Source organism: Pan troglodytes, chromosome 10 (genome assembly GCF_028858775.2).
Source record: "Pan troglodytes isolate AG18354 chromosome 10, NHGRI_mPanTro3-v2.0_pri, whole genome shotgun sequence".
NCBI lineage: Eukaryota > Metazoa > Chordata > Mammalia > Primates > Hominidae > Pan > Pan troglodytes.
In genome coordinates, this window is record NC_072408.2 from 83,529,841 (window position 1) to 83,554,761 (window position 24,921).

Here is a 24,921-nt window from a genome sequence, read left to right on the forward strand (position 1 = left end):
GTAAAGGACCAGAGAGTAAATATATTAGGCTTTGTGAGCCATATGGCCTCTGTTCCAACTACTGAATTCTGCTGTTGTAGTGTAAAAGCATTCTTTAAGAATACCTAAACTTTCTTTATAGATATTGAACTTTGAATTTCATGTAATTTTCTTACATCACAAAGTAGTCTTTTTATTTTTTACCAACCCTTTAAGAATGTAAAACTCATAGCTCACAGGCCATACGAAAACAGGCAATGGGACAGATTTAACCTATCAGCCACTGTTTGCCAACCCCTCATATAAGGTAATCAGGGTGGTTTCATTTCCTTTGCCAAAGATTGGTTTTAGCATGGACGTATAATTAAGTCCTGACAAATGTGATCTGCAGATGTTCCTTAGTTCAAAAAAGAGGCCTATGAGAAGGAACAGTCCTTTTATTGCCTTGGATATGGCTGTGTAATGCATAATGCCCGGAGCTGCTGCAGCCATCCTGAGGACATGCGGTTTCTCACCTTTAGCAGAGAATAGCAGAAAAGAGAAAGGAATCTGACTGAATCTCCATGATATTACTGAGCTGTTGAATTAGCCTGCAGCATACTTGGATCTTTATGATATTATGAAACTGTTGAATTAACCTGACTCTAAACTTCTTGATGTGAGAAATAATAAAGACCTTTATCATGCAGGCCACTTTATTTAACTGTTACTTAAAGCTCAAAATATTCTGAGTGAGATAAAAGGACCCAGGAGAATACTATGCAAGCCATTAAATAGAATAAAATAGAATTATAAGTGCTGCCATGCAAAGATATCTAAGATGACCAGGCTTGTTGGCTCACGTCTGTAATCCCAGCACTTTGGGAGGCTGAGGTGAAAGGATCACTTGAGTCCAGGAGTTTGAGACCAACTTGGCCAACATGGTGAAACTCTGTCTCTACTAAAAATACAAAAATTAGCTGGGTGTGGTGGCGCATGCCTGTAGTCCCAGCTACTTGGGAGGTCAAGGCTGCAATGAGCCATGATTATGTCACTGCACTCCAGTCTGAGTGACACAGCAAGACTCTGTCACCAAAAAAAAAAAAAAAAGAAATCTATCTAAGACAAATTATTAAGTGAAGAAAGCAAGGTGTGGAACAGTTTGCACAGTTAACATATCATGTTTTATGGATATATATGTATATATCTTAAGATTTTGGAAAAACTATGATTAATCATGATGAATTTTTGGAAGTGTTGTTGGAATGAGTGGGGAGGGAAAAAGTAGTTTTATTTTAATTATCTGTGTTACCTTATATTCTTAAAAAAATGTTAATGTATGTGCAGTTATTACTTCTGGAATTAAAAAACTGATGTAAAAAAATCAAAGAAATGAAAAAAAAATTGACTTTCTAGATAGGTAGGTATTTTGAATAGGATCCTGTGGGAATAAGACAATGGGACAACTCATTGCTGATGGCCTAAAATGGAATAAGGCCCTAAATTCAGATAAATGATTTCACTTTTATTTTCTTTTCGTAGCGAAATATCTTTAGCCATGCCATCTTCTCGCTGAGTGAAGCTTAGAAAGGTAAAATTTAGAGTAGAAAAGCAAGGAATACCAGATACTGCAACTACAACAGTTTAGGTCCTCTTATCTCTCTGGGACACAGAATTTCTAACGGAGTGCCTTTGGGTGTTAGTGCCTCGCCTCGTCTCATTTACCATGTGCATTAATGATTTAGAGGTCGGAAAAAGGGGTTTTACTGATGGAAGTGCTTGCTAAGGTTTCACCAGTAAGACTTCACCTGTCTGGGAATGATTTAGGTAAGGAAGATAAATAGACTGTTAAGAGACCTGAGAAAAATAAAAGAAGACCTATAGTAGGAGGGATTTAGGATAAAAATCAGGAAGAAATTTCTGATAGTAAAAACTGTCACAGAACAAAGCAGAGGTTAATTGCAGAAACTGTGGCCTTTCATTATGACAGTTAAAAAGGAAATTATTGTCTATCTAGGATGATATTATTATTTTTATTAGAATTATATAGATGAAAGAGACTTTGGGCCTGGTGCAGTCGCTCACGCCTGTAATTCCAGCACTTTGGGAGGCCAAGGCAGTGGATCACCCGAGGTCAGGAGTTTGAAACCAGCCCGGCTAACGTGGTGAAACCCCATCTCTACTAAAAATGCAAAAAATAGCCAGGCATGGTGGCAGGCGTCTGTAATCCCAGCTACTAGGGAGGCTGAGGCATGAGAGTGGCTTGAACCTGGGAGGTGGAGGTTGCAGTGAGCCGAGATCGTGACATTGCACTCCAGAATGGGGGACAGAGGAAGACCCTGTCTCAAAAAAAAAAAAAAAAGAAAAGAAACTTTGGAGAGCACTTAGAACAAACCCTTCATTTTATAGATGACAACTGAAGTTGAAAAACGAAAGTGACAAAGATCATAAAGTTAATTAACTGTAAAACCAGAACCAGTATTTGGTTTTGTATAATAGACTTTCTTCTACACCATATTTGCTGAGAATTATTTTGTCTGAAGACAGTAGGATAAACTAGATGACTTCCCAAATTTCTTTATAGGTTAAGTACAGCAGTCAAAAACTAAAGCTATAATTTATCATAAGCAAGGATTTTTCATGGATTTTTCCTGTGGGGTCCATGGACCATGCTTAGGGAATCCCTGAACCCTCTGATACTGATGCAAATTTGTGTGTATGTATGTCTGGAAATCTGTAGGTCCCCATGCCTTCCATGATGAACCAATCTAACAGCAAGTATCCTAAAAGTTGAATTTGAGATTAATTTCAGAGACTAAAATGAGGAAAAATCATGTAATGAATGAAGTAACCAGTTATAGAAAGAATATACCTCAACAATGAGTGGCAGATGAGTTAAGGGGACTCTCAGGTTCAGTGACTTGGAAATATTCTCTATAGCACCTGATTCTATCAGCATACTGAAAGCTAAGCAGTTGTGGAGGAAAACTCACATGTTTGGGGATTTCTGAGCTATCCAAGGGGCTAACTACATCACAGACATTTTCTACTTTAATATCTGTTCCAAAAAAAAAAAAAAAAAAAAAGACCCAGAAAATTTACCAATTCAAAAACCAACAAATGAAGGGGACATACCTTTAAGTTAAAAAATGTAACATAAAAAACAGGCACACAAAGACATACTATGAAACGGAGCAGAAGAGAACTAATGGGTTGCATCCTCACTCTGCCCTCTCATCCATTTACCCACTTCAAGCTATACTGATAAATATACCAAATTCTGAGATTCACATGAATATCCCCAAATTTGTAGATAAGCAAACTCAATGGGTCTTCGTACATGTTCCATTTTCCCACTTTACATTGCTAGAAGTGGTTGAGAGGAAGGCAGGTGAGATGGGGAAAGTGAACTATGGGACTGACTCTCATGAAAGTGAAGGCTGTAGGGATACTCATTAAGATGTGGAAACTGATGTCTGGGGATATTCCCTTATGTAAATGAGATATAATTCTCACCTAGATGGAGTGAACAACAACTCAGCAAAGAGAGCAGGATTCAGGTTTTCTAAGGCAGTCTGTGTCTTGCTTGTCTCAGCCAAGTTTATTTCTTCCGCACCCTTTTTCTTGAGGTACATAAAAGTAAACAGAAGATGAAATACTTTGTCCTCAAACAGAAACTAACAATGAAAACCAAAATGGGCTCAGATATGGGGGGAAGAAAGTTAAAAAGTCCCCCACACAGTATTACAACCAATGAAATGGCTATCAGAGCTATCTAAGCCTGATCAAGATGAAAATAAATAGCATGGCAACTATGCAAGCACAGAGAACTTATGTAACTTTCCTCAGGTCATAGAATTAAGATGACAGTGCACGCAGGTAGTGTGTCTAGCCTGAGAAGTCTGGATAGAAAAATATTTTGACTTACTAAACTGTCTCCTACATAAGATAAATCAGTTGGGCCAACTACAGTTAGAACTCCAACTCTAAGTTTGATTCCAAGGTGTAAATAAGCCAATGAGTGGAGCCCCTGGTTCCTGATGAAATAACCTTAGGACATAAACCAGTCAGGATACATCTCTACAATGACGGACCAGGAGCCTGGGGAAAGGGTCAGGGACAGCCAGGCTGGGGAAGATTCTGGAAGTGGTCTGATAACAGTCTAGGCCTACAACAGTTACCATACATCCATACTGTACTAATGAAGTCCTGATTAAAAAAAAGTTTACTCTTTTTTTTTTTTTTTGAGATGGAGTCTCCCTCTGTGGTGCCATCTCAGCTCACTGCAACCCTCACCTCCTGGGTTCAAACAATTCTCCTGCCTCAGCTTCCTGAGTAGCTGGGACTACAGGTGCACGCCACCACGCCTGGCTAATTTTTGTATTTTTAGTACAGATGGGGTTTCACCATATCAGCCAGGCTGGTCTCGAACTCCTGACCTTGTGATCCACCCACCTCGGCCTCCCAAAGTGCTGGGATTACTGGTGTGAGCCACCGTGCCTGGCCAAAAGTTTACTCTTAAGGTCCTCCTCAACAGGAGCCTTGGCAGGGGCCCAGCATAGCTGAGTCAAGGCACTCAACACCATAACTGTCGCCCTTTTCATTCCTAAGGTAAGTGTATTTGACATAAAAGTGACCTGGCCTAGGATCAGGGGTGGGAGGAAAGTAAACGTCAGGTAGGTGGGGCCAGTTCCTTCTTATTCATAACAGCCAAATCAATGGCCTTTTTTCTTGTAAAGACAAAATGCAATGAATACCCAGTTTGTTCCCAATGTGAATTTGGGTGAGTGATGTGTGGACATTAGTTCTGTAGTCCAGGGGTCATTCAGAAAAACATAAATGACCTTAAGTATATGTCAGCATAGAAGAGGCAAGCAGAGAATAGGGAGAGGTGTGGAAAAGATGTGGGAGGTCATTGAGAGCATGTTTTGACTTTTTCACATTTTCCCCTAGTTTATACAGAAGGCTATAGCATAAAGCTTCTCTCAACTGCTTTAATTGCCTGATGGAAGCAATCTAAAAGGTTTATTTTTAATAAAAATTCATTTACTTTCTCTTACAGCTATGCATTAATTATAGCCAATTATAAAAATAGTTTCCTGACATTGTTGAATTGTCATAAAAAAGCTAGTAAATAGTGTATTTGACATTGGATCAGAGGGTTAATCTCAAAGCAACAAAAGTATGTCTTTCTGTCCAGTCATGACACATACTAGCATGTATCAAATTCATGGCCTATTAGCTGTTGTCTACATATTTGATTTCAGGAATTGTTGATGCATCATTAGTTGTTTGCAAACCACCTAATGTGTAGATGTCTACAGACTCTCCACACATTAGAGATCCTACGTAGTCATTATGTTAACTCACTGTAAAGGGTTAACTCATCTACCTCTAAGGCTTCCTATGAGGATTAAATAAAATAATATACATGAAGCACATGACTAGCCAGGAGTTTGAGACCAGCCTGGACAACATGGCAAAAACCCATCTCTACAAAAATACAAAAAAACTTAGCCAGACATGGCTGCACACATATGTAATCCCAGCTACTTGGGAGGCTGAGGCATGAGAACTGTTTGAACCCAGGAGGTGGAGGTTGCAGTGAGCCAATATCACACCACTGCACTCCAGCCTGGGCAACAGAGCAAGAGTGTCTCAAAAAAAAAAAAAAGTGGATTTAATATTTTAAATGTTCCTAGATTTGAGCAACCTTTTTTGGATCACATATGCCTTTGAAACTCCAATGAAAGCTGCAGACTTTCTCCCTTGAAAAAATGTGCATACACATATAAGAAGGGCTTTCACTGATTGCTGTCTCAGTTGGCAGGAGGAGAGGGTCTTAAGCTTGTTCAGTCAAGCCTTTCTGATTTTCTTCTCTTCCCTCCCCATGTATGGGTGCTCAGGGGGTCCCTTTGGGCTTACAGGTGCCCTGGAACATTGCAGACGGTGCGAGTCAAATGGCAAAGAGTAAAACCTAGTGGCACTGCTGCCATGACCACACCTTGAGTTCCTAAGGACTAGTAAAATGATGGAGTGCTAGTGCAAAAGAGAAATTTGCTCTCAAATACAGAATGAGGCAAGGCTCTGGGTGTTGAGAAATCTCTGATTCATGAGGCTTCTGAGGAATCTTGCTCTTGCGGGGGAATCTTGTTTTCTTCTCTGAGTGCATTTGCCATTTCCTGGAAGTAGGATGCATTTTCAGACAAGTTCACATCCAGCAATCCATACTCTTGCTCTCTTCCTACTTTAAAATATATACATTGTTGCTTTAAATACTCATTATTTCTTAACACAAAATCCCATTATCTTCTGTTTCATAAGGATATTCACGGCTCTTGAAGGCTGACCCCAAGTTATTAGCACTGATTCTCTTCACAAATGGGAACCGCTGTCTTCAAATTTCCTGGAGAAAAGAAATTTGCACATACCTCCTCCTCCTCCCGCAACAAAAATATCAACAAAATAGGTCGCACATTCCTTTTAAGGAAGCAAAGTTTAGAAATAAACCAGTTCTACTAAGTCAGGTTAAACATTTTGATCTTGCTGGATTCTTATACACATATAACTTTGTAAATGATTTTGGAGGTTTCAGGTTTTACACAATATACTATATTGTTGTATAACAAATTATTTCAAAATTTAGCGTCTTAGAAAAATACTTATTTTCACATAGTTTTAGTGTGTCAGGAGACCAGGTGCCGTTTAAGTGGGTGGTCCTGGCTCAGTCTCTAATAAGCTCATGGTTGAGAGGTCAGGTGCGGTTGCAGCCATCTGAAGGCTTCACTGGAGCTGGTGGATCCGCTTTTAAGGCAGCTCACTTTCATACCTGACAAGCAGTGTTGGTTCTTGGCAGGAGGTCTCAGTTCCTTGCCAGGCAGACCTCTCCACAGGGCTGCTTGAATGTCTTCATGATATGGCAGCTGGCTTCCCCAACAGCTACGGATCCAAGAGAGAACAAGGTAGAAACCATGATGCCTTTTATGCTCTGTACTCAAAAGTCACACACTATTTTCCCGCAATATCTCATTGGTTCCACAGGTCAGCTCTACTCGCGGTGGGAGGGTGCAAAGACGTGCATACCAGGAGACAAGAGTCACTGGAGGCCCTTTTAGATGTTGACTGTCACATATGCTAAATTCTACATATTCCCTTTAATTCTCTGGTCTTGTTTTATCTATATCACTCTAAAAAATATGAGCGCAAAAAGATTGTCCTCACTTCACTTAAAATAGGATCGTAGAGTACTGTTAGGTGTGACTTGTCAAAATAGCAAAGCTTGTGCCTCATTCCAGCTCTAAGTAGTCAGTATTTATTTTGTCCACAATCCAATGAAACACAGAAATTTGTGAAATGGCTTATAGGAAAAACTTATAATTAAATAACTTGGTTAGAATTCAAAGTGTTATGATTATTTATTTAGTTGAGTCAAATAATATGAGTGACAGCTTAAAAAGTATCTCTGACTATGTTGTGGTGATTCCAACATTTACACAGAACAAATGTTTAATAAATAATTGTTAAATTTTAGAACTAATAAGTGAATACAGGGCCAGGCACGGCGGCTCACACCTGTAATCCCAGCACTTTGGAAGGCCGAGGTGGGCGGATCACCTGAGGTCAGGAGTTCGAGACCAGCCTGGCCAACATGGCGAAACCCTGTCTCCACCAAAAAAATACAAAAATTAGCTAGGCATGGTGACATGCGCCTGTAATCCCAGCTACTCGGGGAGGCTGAGGCTGAGGCAGGAGAATCGCTTGAACCCGGGAGGCGGAGGTTGCAGTGAGCCGAGATCGCGCCATTGCACTCCAGCCTGGGCAACAAGAGCGAAACTCCATCTCGGAGGGGAGGGGGCATTTGGGGGAATGAATACAATAGAGTTGTAGGATGAAAAATCAACATACAAAAATCAGTTGTCTGGCTGCCCCACACTCTCCTGACGCGGCCGCTGTCTCGGCTGCTGTGCGCCACCTAGGTGTCTGGGTGATCCATGGGCAGCAGCAAGGGCCACGATGACAGACTATGATGAGGAGCAATGCAAGAGCTAGAGGCCCAGGAGTCCATCTACCCTAACTCCTTCATAGTATTATCATAAAATCCACCCGGCTTCACCATTACTGTGACATCTGAGGCTGGAGAAAATGATGAAACTGTCCAGACTACCCTCACGTTTACATACAGTGAAAAATACCCAGGTGAAGTTCTCCTTTATGAAATATTCCCTCCAGAAAATCTAGAAGATAATGATGTCTCAGACATTTTAAAATTACTAGCATTACAGGCTGAAGAAAATCTTGGTATGGTGATGATCTTTACTCTAGTGACAGCTGTGCAAGAAAAATTAAATGAAATAGTAGATCAGATAAAAACTAGAAGAGAAGAAAAGAAACAACAAGAAAAAGAAGCAGAAGAGGCTGAAAAGCAATTATTCCATGGAACTCCAATTACAATAGAGAATTTCTTAAATCGGAAGGCCAAGTTTGATGAAGAATTCTTGGAAATTAAAAAGAAAAGGATGAAAGAAGAAGAACAGCAGGAAAAAATAAATTAAGTGGGAAACAACTATTTGAAACAGATCATAATCTTGACACATCTGATATCCAGTTCTTGGAGCATGCTGGAAACAACGTGGAGGTAGATGAGTCTTTGTTCCAATAAATGGATGACTTGGAGCTGGAGGATGATGAGGATGATCCAGACTACAATCCTCCTGACCCAGAGAGTGACTCAGCTGACTAATGGACGTCCCCATCTGCAGAGAGGCTTGACTGCCACAGCATCTGTGGCTATGCTCAGAGGGTTTTATTTTCCTTTCTTTTTTTCTAAGAAAAAATTATTTTCAGGATAATATTCTTCTGATAGCTTTCATCATTGAACTTAAAAAACTGACCTTAAAAGTTTTTTAAAAAATCAGTTTTGTTTGTACACACTAACAATGAACTATTTGAAAAGAAAAATTAAGAAAACAATCCCATTTATAGTAGCATCAAAAAGAATAAAATACTCAGGAATAAATTTAACCAAGGAGGCAAAAGGCTTGTATGCTGAAAACTACAAACCACTGATGAAAGAAATGAAAGAAAACACAAATGGAAAGACATCCTGTGTTCATGGATTGGAAGAATTAATATTTAAAAAGTGTCTATCCTACTGTAAGTGATCTATAGATTCAATGCAACCCCTATTCAGTGGTGTTTTATATAGAAATAGAAAAAAAAATCCTGAAATTCATATGGGACCACAAAAGACCCTGAATAAACAGAACACTCTTGAGAAAGAACACAGAAGCATCACACTTCCTGATTTTAAAATATATCTCAAACCTAAAGTAATTAAAACAGTATGGAACTGGCATAAAAACAGACATACAGGCCAATGGAACAGAATAAAGAGCCTCAAAATAAACCCACACATATACTGTCAACTGGTCTTTGATAAGGATGCTAAGAATACACAAAGGGGAAAGGACATTTTATTCAACAGATGGTGCTGGGAAAAGTGGATATCCATATGCAAAAAGGATGATATTGGACCCTTATCTTGCACCATACAAAAAAGTCAGCTTTAAATAGATTAATGACTGAAATGTAAAATGTAGAACTGTAAAACTGTAAAACACTTAGAAGAAAACATAGGTGAAAATTGCATGACATTGGGCTTGGCAACAATTTCTTGGATATTACAGAAAAAGCACAAGCAACAGAAGCAAAATTAGACAAGCAGAATTAAATTGAACTAAAAAGCTTCTGCACAGCAAAGGAAACAGTCAGCAAAGTGAGGAGGCAACCTACAGAATGGGAGAAAATATTTATAAATCATATATACGATAAGGGATTAATATCCAAATGATTCGATGAACTCCTACAACTGGAGAGCAAAAACCCCCAGAAAATCCAATTTAAAAATGGACAAAAGACTTAAGTAAAAATTTCTCCAAAGAAGAAATACAGATGACCAGGTATATGAAAAGATGCTCAACATCACTAATCATCACGGAAATGCAAATCAAAACTACAGTGAGATATGACTTCACACCTACTAGGATGGCTATTATGAAAAAAAAAAACACAAAACCTAAGTGTTAGCAAGCATGTGGAAAAACTGGAACCCTTGTACACTGTAATGTAAAATGGTTCAGCAGCTATGGAAAAGGGTATGATGGGTCTTCAAAAAATTAAAAATAGACCTACCATATGATCCAGCAATTCACTTCCGTTTATATATTCAAAAGAATTGAAATTGGGATCTCAAAGACATAAAACACACTCTCATGTTCATTGCAGCATTATCACAATAGCCAAGCTATGGAAACAACCCAAATGTCTACTGATGGATGAATGGATAAAGTGTGGTATATACATACAATGGGATATTATTCAGCCTTTAAAAAGAAGGAAATTCTGCCATATGTGACAACATGGATGAACCCAGAGGACATTATGCTAAGTGAAATAAGCCACTCACTGAAGGCCAAAGGTGAGGTATCTAAAATAGTCAAACTGATAGAAACAGTAGAATGGTGGTTGCCAGGGCCAAAGGTAGAAGGATATGGGGAGGTGCTGTTCAATGGGTATAAAGTTTCAGTTATATAAGACGAATAAGGTCTAGAAATCTGCTGTACACCATTCTGCCTATGGTTAACAATACCGTATTGTGCACTTAAAAATTTAAGAGAGATCGGCCAGGCGCCGTGGCTCACGCCTGTAATCCCAGCACTTTGGGAGGCCGAGGCGGGTGGATCACGAGGTCAGGAGATCGAGACCATCCTGGGTAACGGTGAAACCCTGTCTCTACTAAAAATACAAAAAATTAGCCGGGTGTGGTGGCGGGCGCCTGTAGTCCCAGCTACTCGGGAGGCTGAGGCAGGAGAATGGTGTGAACCTGGGAGACGGAGCTGGCAGTGAGCCGAGGTCGCACCACTGCACTTTAGCCTGGGCGACAGAGCAAGACTCCGTCTCAAAAAAAGAAATTTAAGAGAGATCTTGCGTCAGGTGTTCTCACCACAAGAAAATTTTTTTTTTTTTTTTTTTTTTTTAAGACAGAGTCTTGCTCTGTCGCCCAGGCTGGAATGCAGTGGCGTGATCTCAGCTCACTGCAAGCTCCGCCTCCCGGGTTCACGCCGTTCTCCTGTCTCAGCCTCCTGAGTAGCTGGGACTACAGGCGCCAGCCACCATGCCCAGCTAAATTTTTGTATTTTTAGTAGACATGGGGTTTCACCGTGTTAGCTAGGATGGTCTGGATCTCCTGACCTCATGATCCACCCGCCTCGGCCTCCCAAAGTGCTGGGATTACAGGCGTGAGCCACCGTGCCCGGCCCACAATAAAAAAAAATTAAATGGACCAAGTAATAATTCATTGAGGATAATAACAACAGAAGAAACGTGGTAGAGGCAAAGAGTAGTAGATGGGGAAAATTCAGGAGCCTTCCAGATGATTCTGCTACCACCTAGTTTTGTAACTTTAAGAGGGTTTCTTAAATTCCCCATCATTTCCTTTTTTGTGAAATGACTAAATCTGGATAATCTCTATGCTGTCTTTAGCTCCAGTAGTGTCTGAAGTTACATATGAAACCATATTTATACAACAATGCCCCATGCCTTCCAATCTGTTTGCTTCTAAATCCATTTCACAATTATTCTCTAACAAGGTCTATTTTTCTCTTTGAATTTTATTCTTTTTTAGCCACGATTCTGCATTCCTCCGTAATTCTATGCCGTTCTTTTGCCAGTCTATCCAATCAGTGCACTTTCTTAGCCGTCTCCTTAGTCCTCTGAATATATTTTCTCAATTTGAGCTGTAGATAAGAACTCTACAGTTATCAAGATGGACTCTGATTATATCTAAAGGGTTTGCTTCAAGATTCAACTTCAACATGTTTTCCTAAGCATGCCTGCTTCTGCTCTTGATCTCTTTCTTCAGTTCTTCATTTAATAACTATTTATTTTAGTGCTCCAGCAGTAAGCAAGACAGACATGGACCCTGGTTATGTTGTTCCAACTTTTCGGCTGCTTTTAGTATTTTCCTTATATTTGAATTGTGGAATTCTCAGGAGTAAAAATATCCACAGAGCCAGGCAGGTAATGAGAACGAGTAAAGCAGGCCATAGACCTGGTAGAGACTGAGCAAGAAGGTCAAGATGGCTTGTTTGCCAGATGAACTAGAACTCTAGATTTTAAAGTGAACTCTGATTTACTGATTTTCGCAGGGAAGGCTAAACATTTCTTTTATGAATACTCCACATCATATACCTGTACCAATATTCCTAATACATGGGTACCTGAAACATTTTCTCCAGTTTTCCATGCCTAGTTTCTTTACACTCTCACTTCATTCAATGCTTTATTAATATTTATGCCACTTAACTTTTTCAGTCGGTGTCCTTTATTTACTCTAGTCTTCTATTTCTAGTCAATGCAAGACATAAAGGTAAGAAGGGGCAAGATTCAAAATTGAGATTTTTGGCCGGGCGCAGTGGCTCATGCCTGTAATCCCAAGACTTTGGGAGGCCGAGGTGGGTGGATCACGAGGTCAGGAGTTCGAGACCAGCCTGACCAACATGGTGAAACCCCATCCCTACTAAAAATACAAAAATTAGCAGGGCATGGTGGCGCGCCCTTAATCCCAGCTACTCAGGAGGCTGAGGCAGGAGAATCGCTTGAATCTGGGAGGCAGAGGTTGCAGTGACCTGAGATCTCGCCACTGCACTCCAGCCTGGGCCGCAGAGCAAGAAAGACTCCGTCTCAAAAAAAAAAAAAAAAAAAAAAAAATTGAGATTTTTGGCTGGGTGCAGTGGCTCACGCCTGTAATCCTAGCAATTTAGGAGGCAGAGGTGGGTGGATCACCTGAGGTCGGCAGTTCCAGACCATCCTGACCAACATGGAGAAACCCTTTCCCTACTAAAAATACAAAATTAGCCGGGCATGGTGGCGCATGTCTGTAATCCCAGCTACTTGGGAGGCTGAGGCAGGAGAATCGCTTGAACCTGGGAGGTGGTGGTTGCAGTGAGCCGAGATCGAGCCATTGCACTCCAACCTGGGCATGAGCGAAACTCAGTCTCAAAAAAAAAAAAAAAAAAAATTGAGATTTTTGAGTGAAAATGACTTATGTCCATGTTAACATATGACTAAAAACAATTCGATGCTCCAAGGGCCGACCCTGAGACTAGCTGTAAAAGATGACTCCTAGTTTGGGCCAGGACGAACAGAATGAAAATCAGCTCGGACTGAAATGAGAAAAAGTAGTTGTGCTGGGAGGACAGATACAGAAAAAGCCAGCAGCAAAGTTAATTGAAAAACTTCTTTCTCCCACAGCCGTGCAGTAGCTATGACACGCCATATTTACCCCTCTTTGAGTGACTGCTGCTCTTACTAGTGTTGCTACTTTATTACTGGAGGTACCTAATTACTAAATTGCTGTATCCTCAAGACAGCATCCAATCCCTTGTAAATCCCAGCTTTTCTTCATGCCGCCACAGAAACGGCGTCCCATGCAGAACTGATTCTGGCTCTCCTTAGACCCTCTTCAGACTCCTTTGGCGGGAAACTAATCCTACAAAGGAGGCTTCCTCTTTCCTTTTCCAGTGGCATTCCAAGCTTCCTTTGGAGTGCCCTCCCTCCTGATTTACAAATTGGCCTGACGTTATCGGAGTACAGGCTTTTTCCTGGTGGTTTCTGGCCTAACAGGAGACAGATTAGTAAGTACCAGGATCTCTAATAGGTCAACTTTCATGGTCTCTGCTAAATTCTGAGCTGTTTAGACTTACAATTTTTAACAGCTAAAAGGAAAGACAAATGCTATCTAAAACTGTCCCATCAGCCCATTTACAGGGAGCACCTCCCCCATACCGCCCTAAAATCCTTTAAAAAATGGCTTTAGTCATTTTATCTGCCTTGCATTTAAGCGAATTCAGTTTAAGTGGCTTCAGTTCTGAATTCCTGGATTATATCGAAATGTTGCAGATGGCGGTGTGTGGGCTTTGAGCTCGTAAATTTTTTGTGTGGTACTAATTCAAGACGATTGAGAGCAGGTTGGGATCATTTTAAAAAGGGTTCTCGGCAGGGTGTGGTGACTCAAGCCTGTAATCCCAGCACTTTGGGAGGCCGAGGCGGGCGGATCGCTTAAGGTCAGGAGTTCGAGACTAGCGTGGCCAACATGGTGAAACCCCGTCTCTACTAAAAATACAAAAATTAGCCGGGCGTGGTGGCGTGCGCCTGTAATTCCAGCTACTAGGGAGGCTGAGGCAGGAGAATCGCTTGAACCGGGAGGCAGAGGTTGCAGTGAGCTGAGATCGCGCCATTGCACTCCGGCCTGGGCGGCAAGAGCAAAACTCTGTCTCATTAAAAAAAAAAAAAAAAAGCGTTCTCTAGTAGGAAGCCCTGAGTTGTATCCATGTTTTTCCGGGCGTCCCCCGGAGGCACAGGTTGCGGGTGACCTTTTCAAGTGTAGAGGAAAGGGAAGCTGCTTTTGTCTTCAGGAATGATGCAGGTCTCGACTCAAGCCTGACAGGCCCAAACCTCCCTGGAGCTGGCTGACGGCTCTGCCCGAGTTCCTGAAGAGGGGTCCCGGGGGTCCCGGAGCGGAAGTGGGAGCGCGTGGGCGTGGGCCTCCTCGGCTGCCTGGGGCTCCAGACTTGTGCTGCGTGCGGCTCCGGAGCTCTGTTCTCGCTCCTGAGCAGTTGCTAGGTTTCCCAAGCGACTGTCTCAACCGCCCGGCCGCCTCCCCCGGGCAGCCAGAGCTGCACATCTACCTCCAGCCGAGACCCGCCCCCGAGCCGCGGGGCCCACGCCCAGAGCCCTCCGCCGTCCCCAGCGCAGTGCAGCAGAGGGCGATCCAGTCCGGGGCCGGGCTGCGCTTCCGCGCACGCGCGGAGAAACCCGCGCCCTCCGAGGGGGGAGGGGACAGAGGGGGCGTCACGGGGGCAGGAGAAGAAGGAGGAGGAGGCCCGCGTCGCCTCCGGCGGGGCTCGCGCTCGCCCCGCGCTCGCCCTCCGCCTCGCCCGAGCCCCGGGAGGGTGAAACGCTTTCTCCCGGCATGCAGCGGGAGGAGGGATTTAACACCAAGATGGCGGACGGCCCGGATGAGTACGATACCGAAGCGGGCTGTGTGCCCCTTCTCCACCCAGAGGTGAGGAACCGTGCTGAGTGGATTCCTTGCCCTGCGGCCCTCCAGCCTTTCTTCCCCGGACGCCGAGGGCGGCGGCCGACGTGTGTGGGGTAGTGGGACGTGCCGAAGTTGGGGAGGGTGGGGAGGCGAATCCAGGCCTGAGCGCGGCTGCGAGCGGATAACGGGGGAGGAGATAGCGGGGCGGGCCCGACCGGGGCGGGCTCGACCGGGGCGGGCTCTGGGACGCAGTCCCTGGCTGTGCCTGGAGGACAGAGGTGGAGGTGTTGATGGTTCTGCTGTGTCGCCGCGCTGCGTTTGAGAGCAGAGGCGGAGGGGCCTGGTGCTGTTTTTGAACCGCAGCTTAGACCCTAGTCTTGCTCCAAGCCTCTTGGGGCCAGGTGGAAGCGCGTCTGGTTTTGATTTCTTTTTCCTTCGCCAGGGTGAATGACGGTATCTATTGCTTCCCTTTAGTCCACTGTGAGGGGACAGTTTCATGGGCATAGTGATGTCCTTCCAGGTAATGCCATGGGTAGCACCTCGGGCACCTTGTGTCGGGCGTCCTTTTTTGAGCATTTGTCCTTAAGCGATTAAGAAGAGAGGTAGAAACTTTTGGGAATAGACCTACACTCACATTAGCTTGTCAAAGTACCGTTTTTCTAGGAGCTAGGGGTGGACAGTGCAACACGTTTCCCATCACAACATGAGTGTCTTCCCATGTAAGTAAACAGTGCCCCGCTCCACAGTCAGTCAGTCTGTGCTTGTTTACCTCCGAGTTTGTAGCTGAGCTAGTGCTAGTTAAGGCTTGGAAGCAATTCTTGATGCATTCTGATTTTTAGTGATCCACAGTGATGTGTGTATGGGGCAGCGGCACAGTTTGCTGAAGAACTCGGGTAGTTTTCATGAGGTTAAAAGATGACAGTCGTGTTGTAGGATGAACAAACATGGAAGTCTCTACCTGGTTACTTTGCCATAGAGTGATTCTGTTTTTTTCTGGATTTGGGTTTGTACCATGCCACTAGTTTTTGTTAAAAAGTGAATAATGACAACCATCCTTTTATGTTGCATGTTAACACTCAACCACCCTCTCATTCGTCACTTTGGTTTATCAAAAACACATGGGACAGTTCCTTCGGAATATATACCTGCGCCAGTCTCAGTAGAAAAGGCTACTCTGGGTTTCTGATAAACAGAACTATACAGTAAGACTAAACACTTGTCTGACCAAAGTGGTAACGTTTTCAGAACTGGCATTGTAGACATCTCTTTTGGTTCACTTAGGCCCTAACATACGTCAAGAAATAGACAAAGTAGTTTTCAGATGTTGCCTTGAAAATGTTGCTAAGTGATTTCTATTCATCTGTTCCTGTGAAAGTATTTGTGAAAGTATTTCAAACACTTAAGTGTTTATCCAGTTTATTTTTTTGAGACGGGGTTTCTCCCTGTCCCCCAGGCAGGAGTGCACTGACACGATGACAGCTCACTGCAGCCTCTACCTCCAGGGCTCAAGTGATCCTCTCCCCTCAGCCTCCTGTGTAGCTGTGACCACAGGCTCGCGCCACCATACCCGGCTGATTTTTTTATTATTTGTAGAAGAAGAGGTCTCCCTATGTTGTCTAGGCTGGTCTTGAACTCTTGAACTCAAGTGGTCCTCTCACCTTAGCTACTTAAAGTGCTGGGATTACAGGCATGAGCCACCATGCCTGGCCTATCTTACGTATTTTAGCATATTGTTCTTCATAAACCTTTGCTTTGTAATATAGTACTGTTGTTTGCTACTTTAAGAATAATTTTAACTGGCAACAAATCCAGATTATTTGGTGTAGTAGAATGGCCAGTATAGGCTTGAAATTTAGCTACCGATCTTCAGGTTGCCATTCGATAGATAGGATATTACTAGAAAGTCAACCTCCTCATCATTGATAGTGGGAATTGGCATACATAACATATACCGTTCCTTTTTACCCAAGAAGCACAAGGTCTGATTATTTTAATACTTTGGATGGACCTTAAGCTTGTACTACATGGCTGAGGTCTTTCTGCATTTTCTGTGGTTAGTGTGTGCAGCTGGTGCAGACCTGGGGTAGTTCTGCTGCCTCCTAGCAGTGTGTTCTTGGGCAAGCTATGAATACGTCTCTGAGTTCTAGTTTCATCATTTATAATGGATAAAAATAATAGTTAATAAGCTATAGCGAGGATTAACTGAGATAATATGTTTTTGTTGTTAAAATAAGCAGTGTTTTCAGTCTCCTTTGGGAAGAAACCCATTCTCTGTCTTGATAAGTAATGAAATAATAGTACTTTTAACCTCTTTTTGGAGAGAACATAGACTTTGGGTCAGACAGACTTGGATTCTAATTCTGGAAATTCGGTAACTAGCTAAGTGACCTGAGACAAGTGCTTAATTTCTTTAAGCTTCAGTTGTAATCAGAAAATGGAGATCCTGGCTGGGCTCGGAGGCTCACACCTGTAGTCCCAGCACTTTGAGAAGCCGAGGTGAGAGAATCACTTGAGCCCAGGAGTTCGAGACCATCCTGGGCAACATGGCAAAACTCTGTGTCTACAGAAAATACAAAAATTAGCTGAGCATGGTGGTACACGCCTGTAGTCCCAGCTAATCGGATGCTGAGGTGGGAGGATTGCTTGAGCCTGGAAGGTTGAGGCTGCAGTGAGCCATGATCGAGCAGCTGTACTCCATCCTGGGTGACAGAGCAAGATTATGTCTCAAAAAAAAAAAAAAAAAAAAAAAAGAAAAGAAAAGAAAATGGAGATGCTGCCTAGTTTACTTGGCTGTAAGGGATTAGGTGAGGCTATATGTTGAGGGTCAAGAACTGGCACATTGTAGGTGCTCAGTTAATGTTACTTCTTTTTTCTCTACCAGAAGAAAGGGAAGTGTTACACATTTATTTTGGTTTTGGTGACTGATTTAAAACTTATGTGGGTTTTAATTTAGTGGAATAGGATCTTGCAGGAACAAATTTCATTTCACTTTTTATCTTCCAATTTAATACTCTCACACAAAAACAGTTTTTCACTTTAGTATTTGTTAAGCAGATGAATTATTTGTAGGTAAAGAAATGAGCATTGCTTAAATCTCTTATTAGTATGCAAACTGCCCACTGTTAAAACCTTTCTTAGAGGATTATACAATTAGATAAACGCCTTTTTAGAGGTATTTTAGGTAAGATAATCTTACTTTTTAATGAATTAAATCATCCACTCATTTAGTTGGTCATTTAAACATTTGTTTGTCATGTTTGGGTAAGGAATTGTGCTGGAGTCTGTGTGAGACTTCAGGATATTTTTGGTGTTCAGTGAGAGGCAGTATAGAATACTGGTTAAGAGCCAAAGTTGGCCGGGCGTGGTGGCTCACGCCTGTAATCCCAGGGTTTAGGGAGGCCGAGGCGGGCGGATCACCTGAGGTTCGGAGTTCAAGACCAACCTGACCAACATGGAGAAACCTCGTCTCTATTAAAATTACAAAATTAGCCATGCGTGGTGGCACATGCCTATAATCCCAGCTCCTCGGGAGGCTGAGGCAGGAGAATTGCTTGAACCCGGGAGGTGGAGGTTGCAGTGAGCCGAGATTGCACTCCAGCCTGGGCAACAAGAGCAAAACTCTGTCTTTAAAAAAAAAAAAAAAAATCCAAAGCTGTGGTGACAAACTGAAAATGTAGCTTCTGCAGCTTACTGTTATCATGGTCAAAGTACATTTTTCTCATTTGTAAAGTTGGGTTAATAGTGACACCTTTTACAGTTATTGTGAATATTAACTAGGCTAATGTTTATAAAGCAGTTTTCATAGACCTAGGCACATAGGCTGCCAAGCAAATTGTACCTTCTAAAGGCCCTGGCATATAGTGAATACTGAAAGGGAAGCTGCTGTTACTTTGTTTTCTTTTGAAATAGGTGATTATTTGTTTTATTGAAATGAAAGAAATTAAAGGCTCTTTGGATAAAGAAGAACTGATGATCAAGGGATTAGGGTGCTAGTTCTAGCTCAGTGACCTTGAGCTAGTAGATATTTAACTGGTCTCAGTTTTGTTGCTTTTAAGATAAAGTAGCTAGACTAGATGACCTCTAAGATTTCTTCAGACTCAAGTGTTCTGGTTTTAAATTGTGATTTTTCAATATAATCAACTTGAGCATCTGTCTACCAGGTACGTAGCATTGTGTTAGGTTATATGGGTTAAAATAACATAAAAAAGATAGCATATGTTTTCCAGAAGGTAAATAACTAGTTGGGAAGTTGTATGCACGTGAAACACTGGACGATTCAAATAAGTACTGAATTAAGTAATGTAGCTTGTAAGTGGTGTCAGATGCCTGTCATTTAGAATGGTTAGAAGAAAGGCTTCCGTAGAGGGACAGAGACCATATGTTGGTCTACTGGTCCAGCAGACTAGCTATGACCAGCTTCCATTTTACCTACTAGTACATCCTCAGTAAGTCATCTCAGCTCTTTGATAGAATGAGATCACAATATCCCCTTCTGCCACAGTATCATAGGGGCTATTTCAGAACCATCTGACTCAGAGCTTTGAACTGGATTGCCTAGATTATCTAGGGCTTTCATCTCTTTCTTTCTTCCTTTTTTCTCGATTTCAAAACTTCTGCTATTGCCTTTTTTTCTCATTTTCGTCTCTCTTTTTATGGTAACGTTTTTTATTTCACATTCATTTTATTATTTCTGATGATTTCTGTTTGAATATTAAATCGAACTATTGCTATTATCTACTGTCCTCATAGATTTCATAAAATCTACTTTTTTGAATCTTTTGGTTTTTTTCTTTAGTTTGAGATGGAGTTGCGCTCTTGTTGCCCAGGCTGAAGTGCAATGACGTGATCTCGGCTTACTACAACCTCAGCCTCCTGCGTTCAAGTGATTCTCCTGCATCAGCCTCCCGAGTAGCTGGGATTACAGGTGCCCACCACCACACCTGGCTAATTTTTTGTATTTCTAGTAGAGACGGGGTTTCACCATGTTGGCCAGGCTGGTCTGGAACGCCTGACCTCAGGTGATCCACCCGCCTCGGCCTCCCAAACTGCTGGGGTTACAGGCATGAGCCACCGTGCTCGGCCATGAAGCTTTTCTTTAGTGAAAAGAATTTTGCCATTTTCGATTACTTTTTGCCCTATTAAGTATATATATATATGTGTGTGTGTGTGTATATATGTATTTGTACACATATAAGGTAATTCATTTGCTTTCAGAAAGCAAATACAAAATGACTTTGAAAGTTGTTTTTCTTCCCATAGGTTACCTGCAACTCTTTTCCTTCAAAGCATTTCTTTATGCAGTCACCAGGATTTGATGCCTTTTAAAAAATTCAGCAAAAATGTTACAGGTCATATAATAATAATCTAGATTTTAAAATAATGTATATTTTAAAATACTATATATTAAGCTTAGTAACTACTATGCTTAGTATAGTAACCACTGTTAAGCACAGTAACCACTGAGCATTACTATTAAGCTTAGTAATCACTGAGTCAATAGATATAAAATTAAAATGTGATTAATTGGTGAGACTTCATGGATTGTGCTCAAAGCCAGAGTTGAAAATTACTGACCAAAAAATTGTTCTGGTTTTGAGAAATGTCATTTTCCTGATTCGGCTTGTTTTATTTTGTTCATTATTTTTATTTAATTTGGGAGGCTCTCAAAAGTATTTATTAAGAGTGGACTGTGGAGTCGGTGGATATAAGAGTATATAGGTTAAAAGTGAGCAATGGTGTTAGGATTCAAATCTCAATTCTGCTCACTAGCTTGCAATCCTGGGCACGTTATTGAACTCTGCGTCCCAATTTTCCAAACTAAAATGGGGGTATAATAACACCTACTTTATGAGGCTGTTGTGAGGATTAAGTGAGATAATACGTGTGAAGTTCTGTGTCTGGCACTTAGTAAACACAATAAATGTTGGCTATTAATATTGTGGTAAAAAGTAGTACCTCAAATTGATAAACAATTGTAGTATGCATATATTAGAGTGGCTAAAATAATTAGTATTGGTTGTCTCTGGGGATTGAAGAGAAGATGGGCAGAGGACTTCTTATTATAAGCCCTTTTGCCCTATCTGATGTTTTTAAAGACGTGTGCTTTGCTACAGGGAGTGTTTATTGGGAATCCAAGTATGGTCTTGACCCTTTGCTAGGCCCCAAAGTGATAACATTTACAAAATAACACGTTGTAAAATGATGTAAGATTAACTGTAGACCTTCAGATACCTCAGGATAGATGAGGGAGAGTGTGTCTGTGTGTATTTTTTAAAATTAGAAATGATTCGTGGTCCTCCTTTCCTCTAGAGAGGGTTGTAAGGGTATGTTAAGGTAGTCAGCATTGAACAGTTAAGGTGTCTTAAAATGCAGTGTACTGGCCGGGCTTGGTGGCTTACGCCTGTAATTGCGGCACTTTGGGAGGCTGAGGCTGGCAGATCTCCTGAGGTCGGGAGTTCAAGACCAGCCTGACCAACATGGAGAAACCCCGTCTCTACTAAAAATAAAAAATTAGCCGGGCATGGGGGTGCATGCCTGTAATCCCAGCTACTCGGGAGGCTGAGGCAGGAGAATCGCTTGAACCTGGGAGGCAGAGGTTGTGAGCTGAGATCGTGCCATCCTGCCTGGGCAATGAGCAAAACTCCATCTCAAAAAAAAAAAAAAAAAAATGCAGTTTGCTTTTAACAGAACCCACAACAATTACATAATCCGAAAAGATGTTTCACTATTAAGGTTATGTAAAATTCTCTTTCAGCACATTATCTGATTATAGTATTATTTTATGAATAGATTTTATTACAGATGGATAATTTAAGAGTAAAATCAAATATTTTAATTTTGGAATTTGAAAAATAATGATTCAAGACAATATTATATTTATAAAATACATAAAATTTGACCCAGTGGAATAATTATTTAGACCTAGGATAAAATATCTTCTTTTAAAATTTTCTTAAAGTAGAGCCACAGGCAGCTAATTTGAAAGTACAGTGAAACTTCCACAGCCTTCTGTGAATGAGATACTCTGAACTTAGTATCCTGAGTTACAGAGAATTAAACAATACTTTTTTGTTTTTGTTTCAATTCCTGTTGCAAATTTGCCAAATTATTTTCTAGGGTTAATACATACTAAACATAATAGAATCTTTCTTAGATAAATTAGAACATTATAGTGTCCTAGGATCATCTTTCTGATTATCGGTGATACTGTTAGGGATATGAAGATTATAACATTAACAGTACCTCAGACATTTTTTGTGTATATATGGCTTGCATTTTTATCAGTTGTTGTATTCTAGAAAAAAATGAAGTGAAAAATTACTTCTGATTGAGATGTTAGTATACCCTACCCTTGTTTAGTTTTTAAGAATAATTTTTCAATTATGAATACTCATTAATTTTTGAAGGATTTAATGAGGTATGAACAAAACTGGTGGTTACCAAAACTATCCCTATTCTCATGAAAAAAAAAAAAAAAGTTCTTTGAGTTGAAGACAGAAGTTTCTTGTTGTGTAAGGATCCTCTTGTTGCAGATGTCAACAATCTTGTTTGAAACACAGTTGGGCAAAAAGGGGAATTTACTGTCTCAGATAACCTAAACTCAGGATGCAAGGATGCAGTTGAAATCAAGGACAACTGGAACCTGAGCTGAGAATGCCACCAAAACTCTCTTATCTCTCCTCCTCTCTCCCTTTCAGCTTCATTTTCTCCAAATGCAGACCAGTTTCTTTCTTCCATGTAGCCGGGACATAGATGCCAGCAAATTATAAGTATGAGCCAGGCACTATCCTAAACAATTTTGCATATATATTCATTCATTTAATCCTCACAGCTTTTTATACCTATTTTACAATTGAGGAAACAGAGGTATAGAGAGGTTAAGTAGTAATCCAGGTTGCCTGTTTTTATAGCACAATACAGTATGATAGAGATGATAGAGAGTTGGATTTGCTAGGCACTAGCTAGCTGTGGTTACAAATGGTCTCATTTGTGTTTTGTTTTTAAATTTTTTGAACAGACTTAATTTTTTAAGAGCAGTTTTATGTTGGTAGCAAAATTGAGCAGAAAGTACGGAGAGTTCCCATATGCTCCCTGCCTGTACACATGCATAACCTCCCTCAGTATGGACATTCTACACCAGCGTGGTACACTTGTTATGGTAGATGAACCTACATTGATGCATCATTATCACCCAAAGGCCATAGTTTACATTAGGGCTCACTCTTCGTGTTGTGTATTCTATGGTTCTTAACACTTGTTTTTTTTTTGAGACGGAGTCTAGCTTTGTCGCCAGGCTGGAGTGCAGTGATACAATCTCAGCTCACTACAACCTCTGCCTCCCAGGTTCAAGCAATTCTCCTGCCTCAGCCTCCCGAGTAGCTGGGATTACAAGCACGTGCCACCATGCCCAGCTAACTTTTGTATTTTTTTTTTTTTTTTTTAGTAGAGACAGGGTTTCACTATGTTACCCAGGATGGTCTCAATCTCCTGACCTCGTGATCCACCTGCCTCGGCCTCCCAAAGTGCTGGGATTACAGGCGTGAGCCACCGTGCCCGGCCTTAACGCTTGTTTTTGTTTCTTTGGGAGAAGGATGGAGTTTTGCTCTTGCTGCCCAGGCTGGAGTGCAATGGCGTGATTCTTGGCTCACTGCAACTTCACCTCCTGGGTTCAAGCAATTCTCCTGCCTCAGCCTCCCTCCCGAGTACCTGGGACTACAAGCACGTGCCACCACGCCCTGCTCATTTTTTGTATTTTTAGTAGAGACGGGATTTCACCATGTTGGCCAGGCTGGTCTTGAACTCCTGACCTCAGGTGATCTGTCTGCCTCGACATCTCAAAGTACTGGGCTTACAGGTGTCAGCCACTGCACCCGGCGAGGTTCTTAACACTTGTAAGAGTAATGTGTGTCTGCCATTATGTTGTCATGTAGAATAGTTCCATGGTCTTAAAAATCTTTGTTCTGCCTGTTCATATGTCCTTCCCACCAATCCCTGATTTTTTTACTGTCTCTTTAGTTTTGTTTTTTCCAGAATATCATATAGTTGGAATCATGCAGTATGTTGCCTTTTGGATTGGCTTCTTTGACTTAGTAATATTCATTTAAAGTTCCTCCATGTCTTTTCATGGCTTCATAGCTCGTTTCTTTTTAGTGCTGAATAATATTTTATTTTCTGGATGTATCAAATCCATTCACCCACTGAAGGATGTCTTAATTGCTTCCAAGTTTTGTTCATTTAGTTTTCACAGTAGTTCTGCAAAGTGTATATGTTGAGCTGTTTACAGATTAGGAAACAGATTCAAGAGAGGTGAAGTAGTTTACTCAGGTTCACATAATTAGAAAGTTGGCATAGTTTATATTAGAACCTAAACTCTGACTCCCAAGCCCATAATCCTTATATGTACTTTGCTGTATACATGAATAGGTCAAAATACAGTTTATTTTTTACTATATAGTAGAAAAACTTTATTAGAGTTAACTATCAGTTCTTCCTTGTTACTAAAGGAACTAGGGGAGGATTCATTTTTAGCAGTTGCTCTAAGGCCACTTCTTTTAGTAACCTTTTTACTTGAAATAATAAAACTACATTTCCGTAAAAGTCCTTCTCTTTGAAATTTTCTTTTATTCAGTCTATTCTTTTGCTTAGTATACATTAATAAGGTAAAATATACTTCTGGCTGAGTGTGGTGGCTCGTGCCTGTAAATCCCAGCACTTTGGGAGGCTGAGGTGGGAGGATCACTTGAGCCTAGCAATTCCAGACCAGCCTGGGAAGCAGTGGGATCCCTGTCTCTACAAAAAATAAAAGAATTAGCTGGGTGTGGTGATGCATGCCTGTAGTCCCAGCTACTTAGGAGGCTGAGGCA

General features: G+C 41.3%; 1 protein-coding gene and 1 pseudogene across 9 annotated transcripts in view; both read left to right on the forward strand.

Moving 5' to 3' along the window:
- The window catches only part of ZDHHC17 (zinc finger DHHC-type palmitoyltransferase 17), a 296,534-nt gene that overhangs the window by 192,132 nt on the left and 79,481 nt on the right, over nt 1–24,921 (forward strand). For 2 of the 9 annotated variants that reach the window (XM_509231.8, XM_016923892.3), the window contains exon 1: nt 14,823–15,082. The exons of 4 other annotated variants lie outside the window; for them this stretch is intronic. In XM_509231.8, coding sequence (XP_509231.3) covers nt 14,990–15,082 — 93 coding nt within the window. In that variant the 5' untranslated portion in view covers nt 14,823–14,989. Of the gene's footprint in view, nt 1–14,822; nt 15,083–15,270; nt 15,579–24,921 lie in introns of those variants that run through there. 3 more of the 9 variants (XM_016923891.4, XM_009425881.5, XM_016923890.4) reach the window with 3 other exon arrangements.
- On the forward strand, nt 7,972–8,778 carry LOC744543 (RWD domain-containing protein 1-like; annotated as a pseudogene).